Source organism: Electrona antarctica (genome assembly GCF_951216825.1).
Source record: "Electrona antarctica genome assembly, chromosome: 21".
NCBI lineage: Eukaryota > Metazoa > Chordata > Actinopteri > Myctophiformes > Myctophidae > Electrona > Electrona antarctica.
Window position 1 is genome coordinate 2,420,897 of NC_136802.1, and position 27,500 is coordinate 2,448,396.

The 27,500-nt window shown below is 42.2% G+C and overlaps 1 protein-coding gene across 4 annotated transcripts in view; it reads right to left on the minus strand.

The window, feature by feature from the left end:
* Positions 1 to 27,500, minus strand: part of pcif1 (phosphorylated CTD interacting factor 1) — a 43,344-nt gene that overhangs the window by 9,637 nt on the left and 6,207 nt on the right. For all 4 annotated transcript variants that reach the window (XR_013788612.1, XR_013788613.1, XM_079490760.1 and 1 more), the window contains exons 4-8: positions 26,658 to 26,810; positions 15,232 to 15,368; positions 11,486 to 11,640; positions 8,354 to 8,501; positions 8,079 to 8,162 (exon numbers count right to left, since the gene is read on the minus strand). Coding sequence is in view for 2 of the 4 variants with exons in the window: in XM_079490760.1 (XP_079346886.1) it covers positions 8,079 to 8,162; positions 8,354 to 8,501; positions 11,486 to 11,640; positions 15,232 to 15,368; positions 26,658 to 26,810 (677 nt within the window). In the remaining 2 variants the exon portion in view is untranslated. The remainder of the gene's footprint in view (positions 1 to 8,078; positions 8,163 to 8,353; positions 8,502 to 11,485; positions 11,641 to 15,231; positions 15,369 to 26,657; positions 26,811 to 27,500) is intronic.

Below are 27,500 nucleotides of genomic sequence, written 5' to 3' on the forward strand. Positions count from 1 at the left end.
TCTATTATTTTGTGGAAAGACGGGAGACAAAGGTTCTGAACAGAACCAGAAAGACAGGAGACAAAGGTTCTGAACAGAACCAGAAAGACAGGAGACAAAGGTTCTGAACAGAACCAGAAAGACGGGAGACAAAGGTTCTGAACAGAACCAGAAAGACAGGAGACAAAGGTTCTGAACAGAACCAGAAAGACAGGAGACAAAGGTTCTGAACAGAACCAGAAAGACAGGAGACAAAGGTTCTGAACAGAACCAGAAAGGTGGGAGACAAAGGTTCTGAACAGAACCAGAAAGACGGGAGACAAAGGTTCTGAACAGAACCAGAAAGACAGGAGACAAAGGTTCTGAACAGACCCAGAAAGACAGGAGACAAAGGTTCTGAACAGAACCAGAAAGACGGGAGACAAAGGTTCTGAACAGAACCAGAAAGACAGGAGACAAAGGTTCTGAACAGAACCAGAAAGACGGGAGACAAAGGTTCTGAACAGAACCAGAAAGACAGGAGACAAAGGTTCTGAACAGAACCAGAAAGACAGGAGACAAAGGTTCTGAACAGAACCAGAAAGACGGGAGACAGAGGTTCTGAACAGACCCAGAAAGACAGGAGACAAAGGTTCTGAACAGAACCAGAAAGACAGGAGACAAAGGTTCTGAACAGAACCAGAAAGACAGGAGACAAAGGTTCTGAACAGACCCAGAAAGACAGGAGACAAAGGTTCTGAACAGAACCAGAAAGACGGGAGACAAAGGTTCTGAACAGAACCAGAAAGACAGGAGACAAAGGTTCTGAACAGAACCAGAAAGACGGGAGACAGAGGTTCTGAACAGAACCAGAAAGACAGGAGACAAAGGTTCTGAACAGAACCAGAAAGACGGGAGACAAAGGTTCTGAACAGAACCAGAAAGACAGGAGACAAAGGTTCTGAACAGACCCAGAAAGACAGGAGACAAAGGTTCTGAACAGAACCAGAAAGACGGGAGACAAAGGTTCTGAACAGAACCAGAAAGACAGGAGACAAAGGTTCTGAACAGAACCAGAAAGACGGGAGACAAAGGTTCTGAACAGAACCAGAAAGACGGGAGACAAAGGTTCTGAACAGAACCAGAAAGACAGGAGACAAAGGTTCTGAACAGAACCAGAAAGACGGGAGACAAAGGTTCTGAACAGAACCAGAAAGACAGGAGACAAAGGTTCTGAACAGAACCAGAAAGACGGGAGACAAAGGTTCTGAACAGAACCAGAAAGACGGGAGACAAAGGTTCTGAACAGAACCAGTATCTTTGGTTCTGAACAGAACCAGAAAGACGGGAGACAAAGGTTCTGAACAGAACCGGTATCTTTGGTTCTGAACAGAACCAGTATCTTTGGTTCTGAACAGAACCAGTATCTTTTACTAGGGCTTCAAATACAGTACTTTTCTAACAGACAGAAGGAAATGACCTTTTTACCAATACAATAATATTAAAGAAACGGTTAACTGGTTAATATGTGTACAGTGAATGTAGTTTACCCAGACAGCGCTGGTTGGCAGGTATCGATACACTTTTAGACCCACATGTTTGTACCAGCATGGATGATTACATTGATTTATTGATCGCCTCTTGTCTTGAGTGTTTAATTTGATTGTTTATGACGTCATGGGCCGCTATGCTCCATAACAGGCTCGATAAGCCCAAAGATTATTGATAACAGGTACTCAATAAGCCCAAAGCTTATTGATAACGGGTACTCAATAAGCCCAAAGCTTATTGATAACAGGTACTCAATAAGCTTGTTATAGAGGGTATGCGCATGCTTAAAGTGAATGGCACATCGAGTGGCAAATCGAGTGGCAAAGCAACATGCAAAGTGAGTTTAACATTGTTTAACGTTGTTTAATGCAATCAGAAAAGGATTTTCTGTGTGGATGTATATGGGCTGTCAAGGCCAGAAAGTCGTTTTTTGCCACTCAGTAGGCATTCCTGCATAACTTCCTGGTTTGATGATGATGTCACGCGCATACCCTCTATTGGATTTTTTCGGGTATTGGTTATCGAGCTCCATCCCTAGTTAAGAGCGTAACATCCGTCTAACAGTAGAATATCTGTACACTGAAAGTATAAGTATGCACAATAGAATGCTATGTCTATTGTCTACATGCTATCTAAATGACAAGTTGAGCCTCTGCATACGCCTGTAAGGTGGTCGAGGCTACGGCGGAAGATTGGTATAATAATAATAAAAACAACAGACCTGGAGTTGATCATCTTCTAATAATAATAAAAACAGACCTGGAGTCGATCATCTTCTAATAATAATAACAACAACAACAGACCTGGAGTCGATCATCTTCTAATAATAATAACAACAACAGACCTGGAGTCGATCATCTTCTAATAATAACAACAACAACAAACCTGGAGTCGATCATCTTCTAATAATAATAACAACAACAGACCTGGAGTCGATCATCTTCTAATAATAATAATAACAACAACAGACCTGGAGTCGATCATCTTCTAATAATAATAATAATAACAACAGACCTGGAGTCGACCATCTTCTAATAATAACAACAACAACAGACCTGGAGTCGATCATCTTCTAATAATAACAACAGACCTGGAGTCGATCATCTTCTAATAATAACAACAGACCTGGAGTCGATCATCTTCTAATAATAATAACAACAGACCTGGAGTCGATCATCTTCTAATAATAACAACAACAGACCTGGAGTCGATCATCTTCTAATAATAACAACAACAACAGACCTGGAGTCGATCATCTTCTAATAATAACAACAGACCTGGAGTCGATCATCTTCTAATAATAACAACAGACCTGGAGTCGATCATCTTCTAATAATAACAACAGACCTGGAGTCGATCATCTTCTAATAATAATAATAACAGACCTGGAGTCGATCATCTTCTAATAATAATAACAACAACAGACCTGGAGTCGATCATCTTCTAATAATAATAATAACAGACCTGGAGTCGATCATCTTCTAATAATAATAACAACAACAGACCTGGAGTCGACCATCTTCTAATAATAATAATAACAACAGACCTGGAGTTGATCATCTTCTAATAATAACAACAGACCTGGAGTCGATCATCTTCTAATAATAATAACAACAACAGACCTGGAGTCGACCATCTTCTAATAATAATAATAACAACAGACCTGGAGTTGATCATCTTCTAATAATAACAACAGACCTGGAGTCGATCATCTTCTAATAATAATAATAACAACAGACCTGGAGTTGATCATCTTCTAATAATAACAACAGACCTGGAGTCGATCATCTTCTAATAATAATAACAACAGACCTGGAGTCGATCATCTTCTAATAATAATAATAACAACAGACCTGGAGTCGATCATCTTCTAATAATAATAACAACAACAGACCTGGAGTCGATCATCTTCTAATAATAATAACAACAGACCTGGAGTCGATCATCTTCTAATAATAATAATAACAACAACAGACCTGGAGTCGATCATCTTCTAATAATAATAATAATAACAACAGACCTGGAGTCGACCATCTTCTAATAATAACAACAACAACAGACCTGGAGTCGATCATCTTCTAATAATAACAACAGACCTGGAGTCGATCATCTTCTAATAATAACAACAGACCTGGAGTCGATCATCTTCTAATAATAACAACAACAACAGACCTGGAGTCGATCATCTTCTAATAATAACAACAGACCTGGAGTCGATCATCTTCTAATAATAACAACAGACCTGGAGTCGATCATCTTCTAATAATAATAATAACAGACCTGGAGTCGATCATCTTCTAATAATAATAATAACAACAGACCTGGAGTCGATCATCTTCTAATAATAATAATAACAGACCTGGAGTCGATCATCTTCTAATAATAATAACAACAGACCTGGAGTCGATCATCTTCTAATAATAATAACAACAACAGACCTGGAGTTGATCATCTTCTAATAATAACAACAACAACAGACCTGGAGTCGATCATCTTCTAATAATAATAACAACAGACCTGGAGTCGATCATCTTCTAATAATAATAACAACAACAGACCTGGAGTCGATCATCTTCTAATAATAACAACAACAACAGACCTGGAGTCGATCATCTTCTAATAATAACAACAACAACAGACCTGGAGTCGATCATCTTCTAATAATAACAACAACAGACCTGGAGTCGATCATCTTCTAATAATAATAACAACAACAACAGACCTGGAGTCGATCATCTTCTAATAATAATAACAACAACAGACCTGGAGTCGATCATCTTCTAATAATAATAACAACAACAGACCTGGAGTCGATCATCTTCTAATAATAATAACAACAACAGACCTGGAGTCGATCATCTTCTAATAATAACAACAACAACAGACCTGGAGTCGATCATCTTCTAATAATAATAACAACAGACCTGGAGTCGATCATCTTCTAATAATAACAACAACAGACCTGGAGTCGATCATCTTCTAATAATAATAACAACAACAGACCTGGAGTCGATCATCTTCTAATAATAATAACAACAACAGACCTGGAGTTGATCATCTTCTAATAATAACAACAACAACAGACCTGGAGTCGATCATCTTCTAATAATAATAACAACAGACCTGGAGTCGATCATCTTCTAATAATAATAACAACAACAGACCTGGAGTCGATCATCTTCTAATAATAACAACAACAAAAGACCTGGAGTCGATCATCTTCTAATAATAACAACAACAACAGACCTGGAGTCGATCATCTTCTAATAATAACAACAACAGACCTGGAGTCGATCATCTTCTAATAATAATAACAACAGACCTGGAGTCGATCATCTTCTAATAATAATAATAATAACAACAGACCTGGAGTCGATCATCTTCTAATAATAATAATAACAGACCTGGAGTCGATCATCTTCTAATAATAATAACAACAACAACAGACCTGGAGTCGATCATCTTCTAATAATAACAACAACAACAGACCTGGAGTCGATCATCTTCTAATAATAACAACAACAGACCTGGAGTCGATCATCTTCTAATAATAATAACAACAGACCTGGAGTTGATCATCTTCTAATAATAATAACAACAACAACAGACCTGGAGTTGATCATCTTCTAATAATAATAACAACAACAGACCTGGAGTCGATCATCTTCTAATAATAATAACAACAACAACAGACCTGGAGTCGATCATCTTCTAATAATAATAATAATAACAACAGACCTGGAGTCGATCATCTTCTAATAATAATAACAACAACAACAGACCTGGAGTTGATCATCTTCTAATAATAATAACAACAACAGACCTGGAGTCGATCATCTTCTAATAATAATAACAACAACAACAGACCTGGAGTCGATCATCTTCTAATAATAATAATAACAACAACAGACCTGGAGTCGATCATCTTCTAATAATAATAATAACAACAGACCTGGAGTCGATCATCTTCTAATAATAATAACAACAACAGACCTGGAGTTGATCATCTTCCAATAATAACAACAACAGACCTGGAGTCGATCATCTTCCAATAATAACAACAACAGACCTGGAGTCGATCATCTTCTAATAATAATAACAACAACAGACCTGGAGTCGATCATCTTCTAATAATAATAACAACAACAACAGACCTGGAGTCGATCATCTTCTAATAATAATAATAATAATAACAACAGACCTGGAGTCGATCATCTTCTAATAATAATAATAATAATAACAACAACAACAGACCTGGAGTCGATCATCTTCTAATAATAATAATAATAATAACAACAACAACAGACCTGGAGTCGATCATCTTCTAATAATAACAACAACAACAGACCTGGAGTCGATCATCTTCTAATAATAATAATAACAACAGACCTGGAGTCGATCATCTTCTAATAATAATAATAATAATAACAACAACAACAACAGACCTGGAGTCGATCATCTTCTAATAATAATAATAATAATAACAACAACAACAGACCTGGAGTCGATCATCTTCTAATAATAATAATAATAATAACAACAACAACAGACCTGGAGTCGATTATCTTCTAATAATAACAACAACAACAGACCTGGAGTCGATCATCTTCTAATAATAATAACAACAACAGACCTGGAGTCGATCATCTTCTAATAATAATAACAACAACAGACCTGGAGTCGATCATCTTCTAATAATAATAACAGACCTGGAGTCGATCATCTTCTAATAATAATAACAACAACAGACCTGGAGTCGATCATCTTCTAATAATAACAACAGACCTGGAGTCGATCATCTTCTAATAATAATAACAACAACAGACCTGGAGTCGATCATCTTCTAATAATAATAACAACAACAGACCTGGAGTCGATCATCTTCTAATAATAATAACAGACCTGGAGTCGATCATCTTCTAATAATAATAACAACAACAGACCTGGAGTCGATCATCTTCTAATAATAATAACAACAACAGACCTGGAGTCGATCATCTTCTTATTGGTATAATAATAATAATAACAACAACAGACCTGGAGTCGATCATCTTCTAATAATAATAACAACAACAGACCTGGAGTCGATCATCTTCTTATTGGTATAATAATAATAATAACAACAACAGACCTGGAGTCGATCATCTTCTAATAATAATAACAACAACAGACCTGGAGTCGATCATCTTCTAATAATAATAACAACAACAGACCTGGAGTCGATCATCTTCTAATAATAATAACAGACCTGGAGTCGATCATCTTCTAATAATAATAACAACAACAGACCTGGAGTCGATCATCTTCTTATTGGTATAATAATAATAATAACAACAACAGACCTGGAGTCGATCATCTTCTAATAATAATAACAACAACAGACCTGGAGTCGATCATCTTCTAATAATAATAACAACAACAGACCTGGAGTCGATCATCTTCTAATAATAATAACAACAACAACAGACCTGGAGTCGATCATCTTCTAATAATAACAACAACAACAGACCTGGAGTCGATCATCTTCTAATAATAACAACAACAACAGACCTGGAGTCGATCATCTTCTATTAATAATAACAACAACAGACCTGGAGTCGATCATCTTCTAATAATAACAACAACAGACCTGGAGTTGATCATCTTCTTATTGGTATAATAATAATAATAATAATAACAACAACAACAGACCTGGAGTCGATCATCTTCTAATAATAATAACAACAGACCTGGAGTCGATCATCTTCTAATAATAATAACAACAACAGACCTGGAGTCGATCATCTTCTAATAATAATAACAACAGACCTGGAGTCGATCATCTTCTAATAATAATAACAACAGACCTGGAGTCGATCATCTTCTAATAATAATAACAACAGACCTGGAGTCGATCATCTTCTAATAATAATAACAACAACAGACCTGGAGTTGATCATCTTCTAATAATAATAATAATAATAACAACAGACCTGGAGTCGATCATCTTCTAATAATAATAACAACAGACCTGGAGTCGATCATCTTCTAATAATAATAATAACAACAGACCTGGAGTTGATCATCTTCTAATAATAATAATAACAACAGACCTGGAGTCGATCATCTTCTAATAATAACAACAACAACAGACCTGGAGTTGATCATCTTCTAATAATAATAATAATAACAACAACAGACCTGGAGTCGATCATCTTCTAATAATAATAACAACAACAGACCTGGAGTCGATCATCTTCTAATAATAATAATAACAACAGACCTGGAGTCGATCATCTTCTAATAATAATAACAACAACAGACCTGGAGTCGATCATCTTCTAATAATAACAACAACAACAGACCTGGAGTCGATCATCTTCTAATAATAATAACAACAACAGACCTGGAGTCGATCATCTTCTAATAATAATAACAACAACAGACCTGGAGTCGATCATCTTCTTCTATTATAATAATAATAATAATAATAATAATAATAATAATAATAATAATAACAACAACAGACCTGGAGTCGATCATCTTCTTCTATAATAATAATAATAATAATAATAACAACAACAACAGACCTGGAGTCGATCATCTTCTTCGCTGCCTCAGCGTATTTGAACAGCAACTTCCTGGCTTCCTCTTTGTACTTGATACGACACAACCTGCAGACAGACAGGTAGAGTGAGACAGACAGACCGACAGGTGGAGGGAGACAGGTAGAATGAGATGTACGAGCGAGACAGACAGGTAGAGTGAGACAGACAGACAGACAGACAGACAGACAGACAGACAGACAGACAGACAGACAGACAGACAGACAGACAGACAGACAGACAGACAGACAGACAGGTACCTGATGGGGATGTCGTTCATGACCTCTCTGAACATGGAGGGGGAGATGACCGGCTCACATTGGCTGGGCAGCAGGGGGTCGGGGCCCTTGTCAATCACCTTCCTCTCCAATAGCCAGCGGTTAAACGACTCCCTGGGCGGCTCGATACCTGTGACAGGCGGACGAGACAGCCAATCGGTGACCTCGTTAGAAGGTGGTTTGGGAGGGGCTAGGAAGACGGTATCATGACCCATGATGTAAATAGAGAATGAATATAGAATATTTTTATTATCATAACAATTTATCTTATACACGATTCAGAAAGTATTTATTTAGAGACCTGTAAGCCTCGGACAAAGCCAACTCAGCTCCTGACAAGTCATGACAATAAACAAAACAAAAAATGGGCCGAACAAATAATTAGAAGAAAAAAGACAACACTTTTTTTCTTTTTTTTGTTGCGTCGTGTTTATTCACCTTTTGTAATGTTGATATTTTCATTTATAGCCTAAACTGCAGGCTGGAGAATTCTCCACTCGAGTCCTCCTCAAGTGAAAAACATGTATGAATTCATGATTGCTGGCTGTGTGACGTTGGCTAATTGAAGGGCCTGCCCCTGAACCCTACCTGTATTTAAGCCATACTGTGTAGCTTCCTCGAGCTATGACCTGACGAAGTCGTTATAGTTACATCGAAATGTTGCCGTTTTTTACTTGCACCTGAATAAAGGCTTCAACTGTCCTGAGTTTGCTCCAGTGCCTTCCTTCCTTCTACCTCCTCCTGAGATGCACCAGACCCCCCCCCCCCCCCCTGAGATGCACCAGACCCCCCCCCCCCCCCCCCCCCCCCCTGAGATGCACCAGACCAGCCCACAACAGGCTTGAGGCTCCTGAGATGCACCAGACCAGCCCACAACAGGCTTGAGGCTCCTGAGATGCACCAGACCAGCCCACAACAGGCTTGAGGCTCCTGAGATGCACCAGACCAGCCCACAACAGGCTTGAGGCTCCTGAGATGCACCAGACCAGCCCACAACAGGCTTGAGGCTCCTGAGATGCACCAGACCAGCCCACAACAGGCTTGAGGCTCCTGAGATGCACCAGACCAGCCCACAACAGGCTTGAGGCTCCTGAGATGCACCAGGCTTGAGGCGCGGTGGAACTGGAAACCGCTCGTGAAGTAACCTCTGGACTCAGCTCTAGTGAGGACTCACATGATCGTTGTGTATCGTCACTATTGTGTAATCTATATCTTCCTGTGTTTGCTCAGCGATTTGTAGCTCTGTCCTAGAGACAGTAGTGACTGTTTCTACAGCTCTTTATCTGACCTAAATCAATCTACAAACCCTCATGTGACAACATGTCTGTTTGTGGGCAGGTAAAAAACAACTAACAGTGAATCCCTGTTGTTCAACGAGCCAGACTGGGGTTCCATTACATTGAGACAGTTTTATGGTATGTTTTGGCTCATTTACTTGAAGTTCTGAAGTTCTGAATTCTTGTCTTGCGTCATTGTGTAGAATATGTTCAGAACATCCACTACTATAGACTCTGCTTTCACAATCCCATGACTCCCTGACACTCACAGACTGTGCAGAGCAGCACTACAATTGAATCACGTCACATATTTTTCATAACATTATGTTTTGGAGTTTTATTTAATTTGTTTCTTTCCATTTCAAAATAATTCCAGACTTCATGAGCTGGGGTGTGCGTACAACTAGAAATAATGAGGAAATAGTGCCACCTTGTGGTCAATAGTTCCAATGGGAACCCTCATGTGAGGATGGAACATTACATGTTGCTGAAACAATAATCAAAATATGAATGTGTGTGTGTGTGTGTGTGTGTGTGTGTGCGCTCTCTCTGGTAGCAGAGCTCCGTGTAGTGTGTGTGTGGTAAATGGTGCATTTATATAGCGCCTTTATCCACCCATTCACACACACATTCACACACCGATTGCGGTGGAAGCCATGCAAGGTACCAACCAGCACATCGGGAGCAATTTGGGGTTCAGTGTCTTGCCCAACGACACTTCGACATGTAGCCAGGAGGAGCCGGGATTCGAACCGCCGACCCATGGATCATTGGACGACCTGCTCTACCTCTTGAGCCACAGTGTGTGTGTACGTGTGTGCGTACCCTCTCTCTGGTAGCACAGCTCTGTGTAGTGTGTGTGTGTGTGTGTGTGTGACTGTGTGTGTGCGTGCGTACCCTCTCTCTGGTAGCAGAGTTCCGTGTAGTGTGTGTGTGTGTGTGTGTGCGTGCGTGCGTACCCTCTCTCTGGTAGCAGAGTTCCGTGTAGTGTGTGTGTGTGTGCGTGCGTGCGTACCCTCTCTCTGGTAGCAGAGTTCCGTGTAGTGTGTGTGTGTGTGTGTGTGTGTGTGTGTGCGTACCCTCTCTCTGGTAGCACAGCTCTGTGTAGTGTGTGTGTGTGTGCGTGCGTACCCTCTCTCTGGTAGCACAGCTCTGTGTAGTGTGTGTGTGTGTGCGTGCGTACCCTCTCTCTGGTATCACAGCTCTGTGTAGTGTGTGTGTGTGTGTGTGCGTGCGTACCCTCTCTCTGGTAGCACAGCTCTGTGTAGTGTGTGTGTGTGTGCGTGCGTACCCTCTCTCTGGTAGCACAGCTCTGTGTAGTGTGTGTGTGTGTGCGTGCGTACCCTCTCTCTGGTAGCAGAGTTCCGTGTAGTGTGTGTGTGTGTGTGTGTGTGCGTGCGTACCCTCTCTCTGGTAGCACAGCTCTGTGTAGTGTGTGTGTGTGTGCGTGCGTACCCTCTCTCTGGTAGCAGAGTTCCGTGTAGTGTGTGTGTGTGTGTGTGTGTGCGTGCGTACCCTCTCTCTGGTAGCACAGCTCTGTGTAGTGTGTGTGTGTGTGTGCGTGCGTACCCTCTCTCTGGTAGCACAGCTCTGTGTAGTGTGTGTGTGTGTGTGTGCGTGCGTACCCTCTCTCTGGTAGCACAGCTCTGTGTAGTGTGTGTGTGTGTGTGCGTGCGTACCCTCTCTCTGGTAGCACAGCTCTGTGTAGTGTGTGTGTGTGTGTGCGTGCGTACCCTCTCTCTGGTAGCACAGCTCTGTGTAGTGTGTGTGTGTGTGCGTGCGTACCCTCTCTCTGGTAACACAGCTCTGTGTAGTGTGTGTGTGTGTGCGTGCGTACCCTCTCTCTGGTAGCACAGCTCCGTGTAGTGCTGCCGTAGCTTGGTGGTCAGCTGGGCTCTCTGTAGCTCTATGTCGGGGTGGGGGGAGAGGAGGGGGACGGGGGGACGCTCCCGGATCACTGCGTTGGTCGGGATGTCCAGATCCCAGTAGATACTGTGGAAATAAACACAACACAAATAAATATACCGTCTTGTAAACACTAACAAAAACAATGTCTGTATACCAAATAGATGCTGGGAAAATAAACACAACACAAATATATATACAGTAAACACTACAAAAGATGTCTGTATACCAGTAGATGCTGTGAAAATGCACACAAATATACTGTCTGTAAACACTCAAAAACACCACACATTTTTTCCAATGAAATATCAAACCTTTTCCAGGATATTAACACAATTTCCAGGACTATATAACAATCGGTCAGCGGTATTTTCTCTCAGCGTTCCTCTCATGTGCTGCAGCTGCACAGTAGAGACTGACATTTTGTCGGGACTCCCGCGGGTCACGGGATTCCCGCGGGATTCCCGCGGGATGGGATTAATATTTGTATTAATCCCGTGATCGTGACGGGACGGGAATGAAAATCAACAGGAGCGTGCAGGAGCGGGATTGACATCGATGTAGTCATCTTTCTGTGAGCCAACTACATTACCCATAATCCAGCAGTGCTAGTGCTTCCACAACACAAACAGTCAAACACCTCCTCCAATTGCAAACCAGTCGGGCTGGACGTCTTATAAAGTTTTATATGAAGACATCGTAATGCGGCCGTGTATGATTCTGCATCGCGCCGGTGCCGTGATTTAATCGATTATTTATAGCCAGATCATCCTGATGCATTTGTTTCCCCTGGCAGTGGCAACGTTGCAACTTTCAATTGTGATGCTATGTTAGCTACATGCTAACGCTGTTACAGCTCTCTGAACAGCTGTTCTGTTCTGAGCGAATGTTCTACAATACATCGTCTCCTTTCTTTCTCCCAACCGAGTCCCATACACCAGTGGTTCCCAAACATTTTCATGTCAAGGACCCCTAAATTGACATTTATTAGCCCGCAGACCCCCATTTGAAAAGATGCCAGGGGCATAAGAGAAGATTTGTATTACGGTTCTAGCTGTGATTCTCAACCATTTTATTTTCAAGGACCCCCAGTTTGACATGCATTAGTCTATGGACCCCCATTGAATGGCATTTTTATCGCTGGGACCCCCAATTTATATTGTAAAATCAATGTTAATTTAACTCTGAGTGTACAAATGGAACAACATTTGGTTCCATTTGTACACTCCCATAACATAATTTGTTACAGACCCATAATGGTCCATTTGGTTCCAAACTATTAATTAGCTGGGGACCCCCTGGAACTCTCTCAAGGACCCCTGGGGACCACTGCCATACACATAGACTTGTACACTGAATAATTAATCATATAGAGTTAAATTGACACTGAGGTTTTTTTTTATCTTAATTGACAAAGCACTTGTTAACTGTTAAGCTTTAAGTTCTGTTCAGGGAAAAACCGTATAGGACTTAAATGAAGTGTCAGAACTGTATTTGGTAGTCAAAGTTAAATCCAACATTGCCCACTTTATTTATTTTAATTTTATTGGTAGGCTATCTGTCTTGAGAAGCCAGAAGTGATAGATAGATAGGCCTATAGATAGATAGATGGATAGATGGATCGATCAATCAATTGCCTTTCCTAATGACTAACATAAAAAAAAAAAAAAAAAAAAACAGGAGCGGGATGGGAGCGGGAGTAATTTCGAGTGGGAGCGGGATGGGATCAGGAGTCATTCTACAGGAGTGGGACAGGACAGGATTTTTTTTTAAACTCTGGCCCAGGATTGGGACAGGACAGGATTTTTTCTGTGGGAGTGGGACAGGACAGGAGTGAAAATCCACTCCCGTGTCAGTCTCTACTGCACAGGTTGGTGTCACGTGACAAAAGGAACAGACCTACAAGCTAACTACGCATCACGATGAAGCCAACTGTGAGCTTGTAGATCTGTTCTTTTTTGTCACGCCCTGTATACATTATGAGGCAATCAAGCAGCCCCATTCGGAGAAAAAACTACTTTTGTTACATATGGCGTGTAAAAATGTATTTGAAATCTTTTTTATTTACAAAAATAATTAGCCAAAAAAAAATCCATATTCAAATATTTTTTCTCCAGGACCTTTTCCAGATTTATTTCCAATTTCAAAACTTTTCCAGGAAATTAAAATGCACACAATACTGTCTGTAAACACTCAAACACAGTCTATACAGGTAGATTCTGGTCATCTTCAGCGTGCTGCAATGGAAGGTCGACGGGGAAACTATTTGGAATGTCAGGCATTCATTCTCCCTTCTCTAAAACACCCTGGACAACGCTCCAAACGTCCCAGACTCTTCTCCCTTCTCTAAAACACCCTGGACAACGCTCCACACGTCCCAGACTCTTCTCCCTTCTCTAAAACACCCTGGACAACGCTCCACACGTCCCAGACTCTTCTCCCTTCTCTAAAACACCCTGGACAACGCTCCACACGTCCCAGACTCTTCTCCCTTCTCTAAAACACCCTGGACAACGCTCCACACGTCCCAGACTCTTCTCCCTTCTCTAAAACACCCTGGACAACGCTCCACACGTCCCAGACTCTTCTCCCTTCTCTAAAACACCCTGGACAACGCTCCACACGTCCCAGACTCTTCTCCCTTCTCTAAAACACCCTGGACAACGCTCCACACGTCCCAGACTCTTCTCCCTTCTCTAAAACACCCTGGACAACGCTCCACACGTCCCAGACTCTTCTCCCTTCTCTAAAACACCCTGGACAACGCTCCACACGTCCCAGACTCTTCTCCCTTCTCTAAAACACCCTGGACAACGCTCCACACGTCCCAGACTCTTCTCCCTTCCCTAAAACACCCTTGACAACGCTCCACACGTCCCAGACTCTTCTCCCTTCTCTAAAACACCCTGGACAACGCTCCACACGTCCCAGACTCTTCTCCCTTCTCTAAAACACCCTGGACAACGCTCCACACGTCCCAGACTCTTCTCCCTTCTCTAAAACACCCTGGACAACGCTCCACACGTCCCAGACTCTTCTCCCTTCTCTAAAACACCCTGGACAACGCTCCACACGTCCCAGACTCTTCTCCCTTCTCTAAAACACCCTGGACAACGCTCCACACGTCCCAGACTCTTCTCCCTTCTCTAAAACACCCTGGACAACGCTCCACACGTCCCAGACTCTTCTCCCTTCCCTAAAACACCCTTGACAACGCTCCACACGTCCCAGACTCTTCTCCCTTCTCTAAAACACCCTGGACAACGCTCCACACGTCCCAGACTCTTCTCCCTTCTCTAAAACACCCTGGACAACGCTCCACACGTCCCAGACTCTTCTCCCTTCTCTAAAACACCCTGGACAACGCTCCACACGTCCCAGACTCTTCTCCCTTCTCTAAAACACCCTGGACAACGCTCCACACGTCCCAGACTCTTCTCCCTTCTCTAAAACACCCTGGACAACGCTCCACACGTCCCAGACTCTTCTCCCTTCTCTAAAACACCCTGGACAACGCTCCACACGTCCCAGACTCTTCTCCCTTCTCTAAAACACCCTGGACAACGCTCCACACGTCCCAGACTCTTCTCCCTTCTCTAAAACACCCTGGACAACGCTCCACACGTCCCAGACTCTTCTCCCTTCTCTAAAACACCCGGGGTAGTACTGGGTACTTACACAGCTGGTCTGTATGGGGGTACGGGGGCGGGACTTGGTGTAGTGGGCGCTGCTGATTGGGTCTGTTTTTCGTCCGGGGCGGCACTCCACGGTTTAACCCCCGGCGTGCTGGGAGAGATAGGAGTCGTAGGCTCCACCTGCAAACAGACAGGACAGGATAGGACAGATAGGACACACAGACAGGACACAGATAGGACACACAGACAGGATAGGACACAGATAGGACACACAGACAGGACACAGATAGGACACACAGACAGGATAGGACACAGATAGGACACACAGACAGGACACAGATAGGACACACAGACAGGACAGGACACAGATAGGACACACAGACAGGACAGGACACAGATAGGATAGGACACAGATAGGACACACAGACAGGACAGTTAGGAGGTTATTTTGGTTGAGGATAGGCTAGTAAAAACAGGTCAAATGATTATAAAGGCTGACATTAAAGCAAAAAGGACACTTTGGTAGAGGTTTGGGTTGTGTAGTTGTTATAAACGTGTAGTTGTGGAGGTTTGGGTTGTGTAGTTGTTGTAAACGTGTAGTTGTGGAGGTTTGGGTTGTGTAGTTGTTATAAACGTGTAGTTGTGTAGGTTTGGGTTGTGTAGTTGTTGTAAAGGTGTAGTTGTGGAGGTTTGGGTTGTGTAGTTGTTGTAAACGTGTAGTTGTTGAGGTTTGGGTTGTGTAGTTGTTGTAAACGTGTAGTTGTGGAGGTTTGGGTTGTGTAGTTGTTGTAAACGTGTAGTTGTGGAGGTTTGGGTTGTGTAGTTGTTATAAACGTGTAGTTGTGGAGGTTTGGGTTGTGTAGTTGTTGTAAACGTGTAGTTGTGTAGGTTTGGGTTGTGTAGTTGTTATAAACGTGTAGTTGTGGAGGTTTGGGTTGTGTAGTTGTTGTAAAGGTGTAGTTGTGGAGGTTTGGGTTGTGTAGTTGTTGTAAACGTGTAGTTGTGGAGGTTTGGGTTGTGTAGTTGTTATAAACGTGTAGTTGTGGAGGTTTGGGTTGTGTAGTTGTTGTAAACGTGTAGTTGTGGAGGTTTGGGTTGTGTAGTTGTTATAAACGTGTAGTTGTGTAGGTTTGGGTTGTGTAGTTGTTGTAAAGGTGTAGTTGTGGAGGTTTGGGTTGTGTAGTTGTTGTAAACGTGTAGTTGTTGAGGTTTGGGTTGTGTAGTTGTTGTAAACGTGTAGTTGTGGAGGTTTGGGTTGTGTAGTTGTTGTAAACGTGTAGTTGTGGAGGTTTGGGTTGTGTAGTTGTTGTAAACGTGTAGTTGTGTAGGTTTGGGTTGTGTAGTTGTTATAAACGTGTAGTTGTGGAGGTTTGGGTTGTGTAGTTGTTGTAAAGGTGTAGTTGTGGAGGTTTGGGTTGTGTAGTTGTTGTAAACGTGTAGTTGTGGAGGTTTGGGTTGTGTAGTTGTTATAAACGTGTAGTTGTGGAGGTTTGGGTTGTGTAGTTGTTGTAAACGTGTAGTTGTGTAGGTTTGGGTTGTGTAGTTGTTATAAACGTGTAGTTGTGGAGGTTTGGGTTGTGTAGTTGTTGTAAAGGTGTAGTTGTGGAGGTTTGGGTTGTGTAGTTGTTGTAAACGTGTAGTTGTGGAGGTTTGGGTTGTGTAGTTGTTATAAACGTGTAGTTGTGGAGGTTTGGGTTGTGTAGTTGTTGTAAACGTGTAGTTGTGTAGGTTTGGGTTGTGTAGTTGTTGTAAACGTGTAGTTGTGGAGGTTTGGGTTGTGTAGTTGTTATAAACGTGTAGTTGTGGAGGTTTGGGTTGTGTAGTTGTTGTAAACGTGTAGTTGTGTAGGTTTGGGTTGTGTAGTTGTTGTAAACGTGTAGTTGTGGAGGTTTGGGTTGTGTAGTTGTTGTAAACGTGTAGTTGTGTAGGTTTGGGTTGTGTAGTTGTTGTAAACGTGTAGTTGTTGTAAACGTGTAGTTGTGTAGGTTTGGGTTGTGTAGTTGTTGTAAACGTGTAGTTGTGGAGGTTTGGGTTGTGTAGTTGTTGTAAACGTGTAGTTGTGGAGGTTTGGGTTGTGTAGTTGTTGTAAACGTGTAGTTGTGGAGGTTTGGGTTGTGTAGTTGTTGTAAACGTGTAGTTGTGGAGGTTTGGGTTGTGTAGTTGTTGTAAACGTGTAGTTGTGGAGGTTTGGGTTGTGTAGTTGTTGTAAACGTGTAGTTGTGGAGGTTTGGGTTGTGTAGTTGTTGTAAACGTGTAGTTGTGGAGGTTTGGGTTGTGTAGTTGTTGTAAACGTGTAGTTGTGGAGGTTTGGGTTGTGTAGTTGTTGTAAACGTGTAGTTGTGTAGGTTTGGGTTGTGTAGTTGTTGTAAAGGTGTAGTTGTGGAGGTTTGGGTTGTGTAGTTGTTGTAAACGTGTAGTTGTGTAGGTTTGGGTTGTGTAGTTGTTGTAAACGTGTAGTTGTGGAGGTTTGGGTTGTGTAGTTGTTGTAAACGTGTAGTTGTGGAGGTTTGGGTTGTGTAGTTGTTGTAAAGGTGTAGTTGTGGAGGTTTGGGTTGTGTAGTTGTTGTAAACGTGTAGTTGTGGAGGTTTGGGTTGTGTAGTTGTTGTAAACGTGTAGTTGTGGAGGTTTGGGTTGTGTAGTTGTTGTAAACGTGTAGTTGTGGAGGTTTGGGTTGTGTAGTTGTTGTAAACGTGTAGTTGTTGTAAACGTGTAGTTGTGGAGGTTTGGGTTGTGTAGTTGTTGTAAACGTGTAGTTGTGGAGGTTTGGGTTGTGTAGTTGTTGTAAACGTGTAGTTGTGGAGGTTTGGGTTGTGTAGTTGTTGTAAACGTGTAGTTGTTGTAAACGTGTAGTTGTGGAGGTTTGGGTTGTGTAGTTGTTGTAAACGTGTAGTTGTGGAGGTTTGGGTTGTGTAGTTGTTGTAAAGGTGTAGTTGTGGAGGTTTGGGTTGTGTAGTTGTTGTAAACGTGTAGTTGTGGAGGTTTGGGTTGTGTAGTTGTTATAAACGTGTAGTTGTGTAGGTTTGGGTTGTGTAGTTGTTGTAAAGGTGTAGTTGTGGAGGTTTGGGTTGTGTAGTTGTTGTAAACGTGTAGTTGTGGAGGTTTGGGTTGTGTAGTTGTAAACGTGTAGTTGTAGAGGTTTGGGTTGTGTAGTTGTTGTAAACGTGTAGTTGTGGAGGTTTGGGTTGTGTAGTTGTTGTAAACGTGTAGTTGTGGAGGTTTGGGTTGTGTAGTTGTTGTAAACATGTAGTTGTGGAGGTTTGGGTTGTGTAGTTGTTGTAAACATGTAGTTGTGGAGGTTTGGGTTGTGTAGTTGTTGTAAACGTGTAGTTGTGGAGGTTTGGGTTGTGTAGTTGTTGTAAAGGTGTAGTTGTGGAGGTTTGGGTTGTGTAGTTGTTGTAAACGTGTAGTTGTGGAGGTTTGGGTTGTGTAGTTGTTGTAAACGTGTAGTTGTTGTAAACGTGTAGTTGTGGAGGTTTGGGTTGTGTAGTTGTTGTAAACGTGTAGTTGTGGAGGTTTGGGTTGTGTAGTTGTTGTAAAGGTGTAGTTGTGGAGGTTTGGGTTGTGTAGTTGTTGTAAACGTGTAGTTGTGGAGGTTTGGGTTGTGTAGTTGTTATAAACGTGTAGTTGTGTAGGTTTGGGTTGTGTAGTTGTTGTAAAGGTGTAGTTGTGGAGGTTTGGGTTGTGTAGTTGTTGTAAACGTGTAGTTGTGGAGGTTTGGGTTGTGTAGTTGTTGTAAACGTGTAGTTGTGGAGGTTTGGGTTGTGTAGTTGTTGTAAACGTGTAGTTGTGGAGGTTTGGGTTGTGTAGTTGTTGTAAACGTGTAGTTGTTGTAAACGTGTAGTTGTGGAGGTTTGGGTTGTGTAGTTGTTGTAAACGTGTAGTTGTGGAGGTTTGGGTTGTGTAGTTGTTGTAAACGTGTAGTTGTGGAGGTTTGGGTTGTGTAGTTGTTGTAAACGTGTAGTTGTTGTAAACGTGTAGTTGTGGAGGTTTGGGTTGTGTAGTTGTTGTAAACGTGTAGTTGTGTAGGTTTGGGTTGTGTAGTTGTTGTAAAGGTGTAGTTGTGGAGGTTTGGGTTGTGTAGTTGTTGTAAACGTGTAGTTGTGTAGGTTTGGGTTGTGTAGTTGTTGTAAACGTGTAGTTGTGGAGGTTTGGGTTGTGTAGTTGTTGTAAAGGTGTAGTTGTGGAGGTTTGGGTTGTGTAGTTGTTGTAAACGTGTAGTTGTGGAGGTTTGGGTTGTGTAGTTGTTATAAACGTGTAGTTGTGTAGGTTTGGGTTGTGTAGTTGTTGTAAAGGTGTAGTTGTGGAGGTTTGGGTGGTGTAGTTGTTGTAAACGTGTAGTTGTGGAGGTTTGGGTTGTGTAGTTGTTGTAAACGTGTAGTTGTGGAGGTTTGGGTTGTGTAGTTGTTGTAAACATGTAGTTGTGGAGGTTTGGGTTGTGTAGTTGTTGTAAACATGTAGTTGTGGAGGTTTGGGTTGTGTAGTTGTTGTAAACGTGTAGTTGTGGAGGTTTGGGTTGTGTAGTTGTTGTAAACGTGTAGTTGTGGAGGTTTGGGTTGTGTAGTTGTTGTAAACGTGTAGTTGTGGAGGTTTGGGTTGTGTAGTTGTTGTAAACGTGTAGTTGTGGAGGTTTGGGTTGTGTAGTTGTTGTAAACGTGTAGTTGTGGAGGTTTGGGTTGTGTAGTTGTTGTAAACGTGTAGTTGTGGAGGTTTGGGTTGTGTAGTTGTTGTAAACGTGTAGTTGTTATAAACGTGTAGTTGTGGAGGTTTGGGTTGTGTAGTTGTTGTAAACGTGTAGTTGTTATAAACGTGTAGTTGTGGAGGTTTGGGTTGTGTAGTTGTTGTAAACGTGTAGTTGTTATAAACGTGTAGTTGTGGAGGTTTGGGTTGTTGTAAACGTGTAGTTGTGGAGGTTTGGGTTGTGTAGTTGTTGTAAACGTGTAGTTGTGGAGGTTTGGGTTGTGTAGTTGTTGTAAAGGTGTAGTTGTGGAGGTTTGGGTTGTGTAGTTGTTGTAAACGTGTAGTTGTGGAGGTTTGGGTTGTGTAGTTGTTGTAAACGTGTAGTTGTGGAGGTTTGGGTTGTGTAGTTGTTGTAAACATGTAGTTGTGGAGGTTTGGGTTGTGTAGTTGTTGTAAAGGTGTAGTTGTGGAGGTTTGGGTTGTGTAGTTGTTGTAAACATGTAGTTGTGGAGGTTTGGGTTGTGTAGTTGTTGTAAACATGTAGTTGTGGAGGTTTGGGTTGTGTAGTTGTTGTAAACGTGTAGTTGTGGAGGTTTGGGTTGTGTAGTTGTTGTAAACGTGTAGTTGTGGAGGTTTGGGTTGTGTAGTTGTTGTAAAGGTGTAGTTGTGGAGGTTTGGGTTGTGTAGTTGTTGTAAACGTGTAGTTGTGGAGGTTTGGGTTGTGTAGTTGTTATAAACGTGTAGTTGTGTAGGTTTGGGTTGTGTAGTTGTTGTAAACGTGTAGTTGTGGAGGTTTGGGTTGTGTAGTTGTTGTAAACGTGTAGTTGTGGAGGTTTGGGTTGTGTAGTTGTTGTAAACGTGTAGTTGTGGAGGTTTGGGTTGTGTAGTTGTTATAAACGTGTAGTTGTGTAGGTTTGGGTTGTGTAGTTGTTGTAAACGTGTAGTTGTGGAGGTTTGGGTTGTGTAGTTGTTGTAAACGTGTAGTTGTGGAGGTTTGGGTTGTGTAGTTGTTGTAAACGTGTAGGTTTGGGTTGTGTAGTTGTTATAAACGTGTAGTTGTGGAGGTTTGGGTTGTGTAGTTGTTGTAAAGGTGTAGTTGTGGAGGTTTGGGTTGTGTAGTTGTTGTAAACGTGTAGTTGTGGAGGTTTGGGTTGTGTAGTTGTTGTAAACGTGTAGGTTTGGGTTGTGTAGTTGTTGTAAACGTGTAGGTTTGGGTTGTGTAGTTGTTGTAAACGTGTAGTTGTGTAGGTTTGGGATGTGTAGTTGTTGTAAAGGTGTAGTTGTGGAGGTTTGGGTTGTGTAGTTGTTGTAAACGTGTAGTTGGAGGTTTGGGTTGTGTAGTTGTTGTAAACGTGTAGTTGTGGAGGTTTGGGTTGTGTAGTTGTTGTAAACGTGTAGTTGTGGAGGTTTGGGTTGTGTAGTTGTTGTAAACGTGTAGTTGTGGAGGTTTGGGTTGTGTAGTTGTTGTAAACGTGTAGTTGTGGAGGTTTGGGTTGTGTAGTTGTTGTAAACGTGTAGTTGTGGAGGTTTGGGTTGTGTAGTTGTTGTAAACGTGTAGTTGTGGAGGTTTGGGTTGTGTAGTTGTTGTAAACGTGTAGTTGTGTAGGTTTGGGTTGTGTAGTTGTTGTAAACGTGTAGTTGTGGAGGTTTGGGTTGTGTAGTTGTTGTAAACGTGTAGTTGTGTAGGTTTGGGTTGTGTAGTTGTTGTAAACGTGTAGTTGTGGAGGTTTGGGTTGTGTAGTTGTTATAAACGTGTAGTTGTGGAGGTTTGGGTTGTGTAGTTGTTGTAAACGTGTAGTTGTGGAGGTTTGGGTTGTGTAGTTGTGGAGGTTTGGGTTGGGTAGTTGTTATAAACGTGTAGTTGGAGGTTTGGGTTGTGTAGTTGTTATAAACGTGTAGTTGTGTAGGTTTGGGTTGTGTAGTTGTTGTAAACGTGTAGTTGTGGAGGTTTGGGTTGTGTAGTTGTTGTAAACGTGTAGTTGTGGAGGTTTGGGTTGTGTAGTTGTTGTAAACGTGTAGTTGTGGAGGTTTGGGTTGTGTAGTTGTTGTAAACGTGTAGTTGTGGAGGTTTGGGTTGTGTAGTTGTTGTAAACGTGTAGTTGTAGAGGTTTGGGTTGTGTAGTTGTTGTAAACGTGTAGTTGTGTAGGTTTGGGTTGTGTAGTTGTTGTAAACGTGTAGTTGTGGAGGTTTGGGTTGTGTAGTTGTTGTAAACGTGTAGTTGTGTAGGTTTGGGTTGTGTAGTTGTTGTAAACGTGTAGTTGTGGAGGTTTGGGTTGTGTAGTTGTTGTAAACGTGTAGTTGTGGAGGTTTGGGTTGTGTAGTTGTTATAAACGTGTAGTTGTGTAGGTTTGGGTTGTGTAGTTGTTATAAACGTGTAGTTGTAGAGGTTTGGGTTGTGTAGTTGTTGTAAACGTGTAGTTGTTGAGGTTTGGGTTGTGTAGTTGTTGTAAACGTGTAGTTGTGGAGGTTTGGGTTGTGTAGTTGTTGTAAACGTGTAGTTGTGTAGGTTTGGGTTGTGTAGTTGTTGTAAACGTGTAGTTGTGGAGGTTTGGGTTGTGTAGTTGTTGTAAACGTGTAGTTGTGGAGGTTTGGGTTGTGTAGTTGTTGTAAACGTGTAGTTGTGTAGGTTTGGGTTGTGTAGTTGTTGTAAACGTGTAGTTGTGTAGGTTTGGGTTGTGTAGTTGTTGTAAACGTGTAGTTGTGGAGGTTTGGGTTGTGTAGTTGTTGTAAACGTGTAGTTGTGGAGGTTTGGGTTGTGTAGTTGTTGTAAACGTGTAGTTGTGGAGGTTTGGGTTGTGTAGTTGTTGTAAACGTGTAGTTGTGTAGGTTTGGGTTGTGTAGTTGTTATAAACGTGTAGTTGTGGAGGTTTGGGTTGTGTAGTTGTTGTAAACGTGTAGTTGTTGTAAACGTGTAGTTGTTGTAAACGTGTAGTTGTGGAGGTTTGGGTTGTGTAGTTGTTGTAAACGTGTAGTTGTGGAGGTTTGGGTTGTGTAGTTGTTGTAAACGTGTAGTTGTGGAGGTTTGGGTTGTGTAGTTGTTATAAACGTGTAGTTGTGGAGGTTTGGGTTGTGTAGTTGTTGTAAACGTGTAGTTGTGGAGGTTTGGGTTGTGTAGTTGTTATAAACGTGTAGTTGTGGAGGTTTGGGTTGTGTAGTTGTTGTAAACGTGTAGTTGTGGAGGTTTGGGTTGTGTAGTTGTTGTAAACGTGTAGTTGTGGAGGTTTGGGTTGTGTAGTTGTTGTAAACGTGTAGTTGTGGAGGTTTGGGTTGTGTAGTTGTTGTAAACGTGTAGTTGTGGAGGTTTGGGTTGTGTAGTTGTTGTAAACGTGTAGTTGTGGAGGTTTGGGTTGTGTAGTTGTTGTAAACGTGTAGTTGTGGAGGTTTGGGTTGTGTAGTTGTTATAAACGTGTAGTTGTGGAGGTTTGGGTTGTGTAGTTGTTGTAAACGTGTAGTTGTGTAGGTTTGGGTTGTGTAGTTGTTGTAAACGTGTAGTTGTGGAGGTTTGGGTTGTGTAGTTGTTGTAAACGTGTAGTTGTGGAGGTTTGGGTTGTGCAGTTGTTGTAAACGTGTAGTTGTGGAGGTTTGGGTTGTGTAGTTGTTGTAAACGTGTAGTTGTGGAGGTTTGGGTTGTGTAGTTGTTGTAAACGTGTAGTTGTGTAGGTTTGGGTTGTGTAGTTGTTGTAAACGTGTAGTTGTGGAGGTTTGGGTTGTGTAGTTGTTATAAACGTGTAGTTGTGGAGGTTTGGGTTGTGTAGTTGTTGTAAACGTGTAGTTGTGGAGGTTTGGGTTGTGTAGTTGTTGTAAACGTGTAGTTGTGGAGGTTTGGGTTGTGTAGTTGTGGAGGTTTGGGTTGTGTAGTTGTTGTAAACGTGTAGTTGTGGAGGTTTGGGTTGTGTAGTTGTTGTAAACGTGTAGTTGTGGAGGTTTGGGTTGTGTAGTTGTTGTAAACGTGTAGTTGTGGAGGTTTGGGTTGTGTAGTTGTTGTAAACGTGTAGTTGTGGAGGTTTGGGTTGTGTAGTTGTTGTAAACGTGTAGTTGTGGAGGTTTGGGTTGTGTAGTTGTTGTAAACGTGTAGTTGTGGAGGTTTGGGTTGTGTAGTTGTTGTAAACGTGTAGTTGTGGAGGTTTGGGTTGTGTAGTTGTTGTAAACGTGTAGTTGTGGAGGTTTGGGTTGTGTAGTTGTTGTAAACGTGTAGTTGTGGAGGTTTGGGTTGTGTAGTTGTTGTAAACGTGTAGTTGTGGAGGTTTGGGTTGTGTAGTTGTTGTAAACGTGTAGTTGTGGAGGTTTGGGTTGTGTAGTTGTTGTAAACGTGTAGTTGTGGAGGTTTGGGTTGTTATAAACGTGTAGTTGTGGAGGTTTGGGTTGTGTAGTTGTTGTAAACGTGTAGTTGTGGAGGTTTGGGTTGTGTAGTTGTGGAGGTTTGGGTTGGGTAGTTGTTATAAACGTGTAGTTGGAGGTTTGGGTTGTGTAGTTGTTATAAACGTGTAGTTGTGGAGGTTTGGGTTGTGTAGTTGTTGTAAACGTGTAGTTGTGGAGGTTTGGGTTGTGTAGTTGTTGTAAACGTGTAGTTGGAGGTTTGGGTTGTGTAGTTGTTGTAAACGTGTAGTTGTGGAGGTTTGGGTTGTGTAGTTGTTATAAACGTGTAGTTGTGGAGGTTTGGGTTGTGTAGTTGTTGTAAACGTGTAGTTGTGGAGGTTTGGGTTGTGTAGTTGTTGTAAACGTGTAGTTGTGGAGGTTTGGGTTGTGTAGTTGTTGTAAACGTGTAGTTGTGGAGGTTTGGGTTGTGTAGTTGTTGTAAACGTGTAGTTGTGGAGGTTTGGGTTGTGTAGTTGTTGTAAACGTGTAGTTGTTGTAAACGTGTAGTTGTGGAGGTTTGGGTTGTGTAGTTGTTGTAAACGTGTAGTTGTGGAGGTTTGGGTTGTGTAGTTAAAGGACAACTTTAGTTTTTTTCAACCAAGGTTCATGTTTTAGGTTATTAGAGAAATTAAAAGATGAGTGTTCATTGTTATTCGTTTTAGATCAGGATCTATTAAATGCAAAGGGGGAGGTGACAAACTGACATATTGAGCATACGACACATAGTATGGCATCCCCCTAGTACCCCCCTTCCCCTTCCCTTATGATCAGGCAGCAGATACATTACGTTAAAATAGAATCTAAATGGGTTTGACCAGTGACCACTGTAACTATATGTTATGCTTCAGCTATTGAAATCAAAACACCAGATCTACAAGCTCACAACATGTGCTTGTTTTATCAGCTTGAAGAGCTGATCAATGATTGGACTTTCTAGTCTAGTCATGTGGTCTAGTGGCCTCTAAGCCAATGGGAGACTAGAACTGTACGGCCAATGGGACGCTCTCCTCTCCCCACCACACCAGACTAGAGACTACAAACGCCACCTCAGAAAACCCCACTAAGGTACAATATGCTTTATTCTACACAAAGACCCACTAACGAACACGCTACACCAGGCTTTTCTCGCGTGTTTCTCGCACGTTTTCTCCCGCGCGTGCGTTTAATTTAGGTCCAGTCCTATTTTAAAAAGCGCACGCGGGGGCCGCGCGTTTAGGGTAAACGCGCGAGAAAAGCCTGGTGTAGCATGGCCGTAAGATACAATATGCAAGAGAATGGAATGCAAGCTGATATATAATGATGACTCGAGTCCAACGACAAAAAGCTGCCATATCTAATTGGGAGAAATACAACAATGTGCAAACACACTGTTGCGAAAAAGGTTAGCCAATGGAATACAACCACCCTAAGGACTACTATCTGTACCCAGTAGACCTGAGTCTAGACATGTAAACAATGGAATACACCCACCCTAAGGACTACTATCTGTACCCAGTAGACCTGAGTCTAGACATGTAAACAATGGAATACAACCACCCTAACTACTATCTGTACCCAGTAGACCTGAGTCTAGACATGTAAACAATGGAATACAACCACCTTAACTACTATCTGTACCCAGTAGACCTGAGTCTAGACATGTAAACAGAGCTGCTACCTTTAGTTTAAACGCATCTGAAATCTGAGGGTCTTGAGAAAGAAACTGCTGCTATTTGTCCCAAAGTGTCCTAAAGAAACTGCTGCTATTTGTCCCAAAGTGTCCCAAAGAAACTGCTGCTATTTGGCCCAAAGTGTCCCAAAGAAACTGCTGCTATTTGTCCCAAAGTGTCCTAAAGAAACTGCTGCTATTTGTCCCAAAGTGTCCCAAAGAAACTGCTGCTATTTGTCCCAAAGTGACTGCAAACAATTGCTGCCATTTGTCTGAAAAAAAGCTTTATACCCTGTTATAACATGTATCGACGTTAAGCTGTGTATGTGTTCAACAACACAGCCATGGGCCTGGGCCGTGGCTCAGTGGTCCAGGCACCTTGGCTGGTAATCCAGTCTGGCAGTGTGCCGCGGGTTCGACTCCCGATCCCGACGGCCTTTACTGCATGTCTCCCCCCCCCCCCCCATCTCTCTCCCCATTTCCTGTCAGCCTACTATCTGTCCCTCCATAAAAAATATAAAATAAAAGGCGAAAGCCACAAAAAAAACACAACACAGCCATGCTAAATAACACTGACAGCTATGAGGTGGCGAAAGCTTGTCCTGCATAGCAACAGTTGCTAAACTATTTGGATTGGCTGCATTGGACCATCGCTTTTTGGGGTGGGATTTAGCAAAGTTTAGTTTTGAACAAAACCTTTTCAGACGGAGCAGAAACATCCGATATTGAAAACCTCTAGCAATGGGTTTTAAACATGCTTCAGTTCATTGGCGTGTGACCTCTGACCTTGGGTCGTTTCAGGCTGTTTGACCCCGCCCCTCCTTGCTCCTCCGAGGCCCGCCTCTTCCTCTGGCCGTTGCCTAGGTTACCGGCAGCGGCGTCTCCTCCCCCTCCTCCACCCCCCTCCGCTGGGGCCGCGTTCAGACCTAGAGGATCAGACTGAAGACAGACAGGCAGACAGACAGACAGACAGACAGACAGACAGACAGACAGACAGACAGACAGACAGACAGACAGACAGACAGACAGACAGACAGACAGACAGACAGACAGACAGACAGGCAGGCAGACAGACGGACAGGCAGACAGTCAGAAAGACAGACTTACATTTGGTATAAAAGTCAATCACATATATAATATAATATCATTTTTCATCTTTGCGACAAACCTAAACATTCTCCCCTTCCTCCACACACACAGTTTTGAAGTGGGTTTTGACATGTAATCATTTTGGCAATATTCAAATTTTCCCCTTGTGCACAAGATCAGTATCGTCTGATCGTGAGAAAAACACATCGGAGCCTTTCTAACGTGAAGCGATATAACGCGCCTATAGTTCATTTTCAAATAAGACCTGCGGTTTTGCGCGGAGCAGTCGCGGTGCGACAACGCAAGCGTATTTACGTGAGCGCAGTCCTGCGACTCACCAGGTCTGGTGAGTCACCGGCGTGTGCACAAAACGAGCACGAGCCCGCGACTCACCAGACCTGGATTCTGTTTAGCTTTTTTTTACACTTTTACACTTCAACAGACCTGTAGCAGAGCTGTCGTTGATCCAGGCAACAACGTGTGCGTTCCTCGCTTCCCGTTTTAAAAGACCTCAACAGTAATAATTAGTAATAAATACAA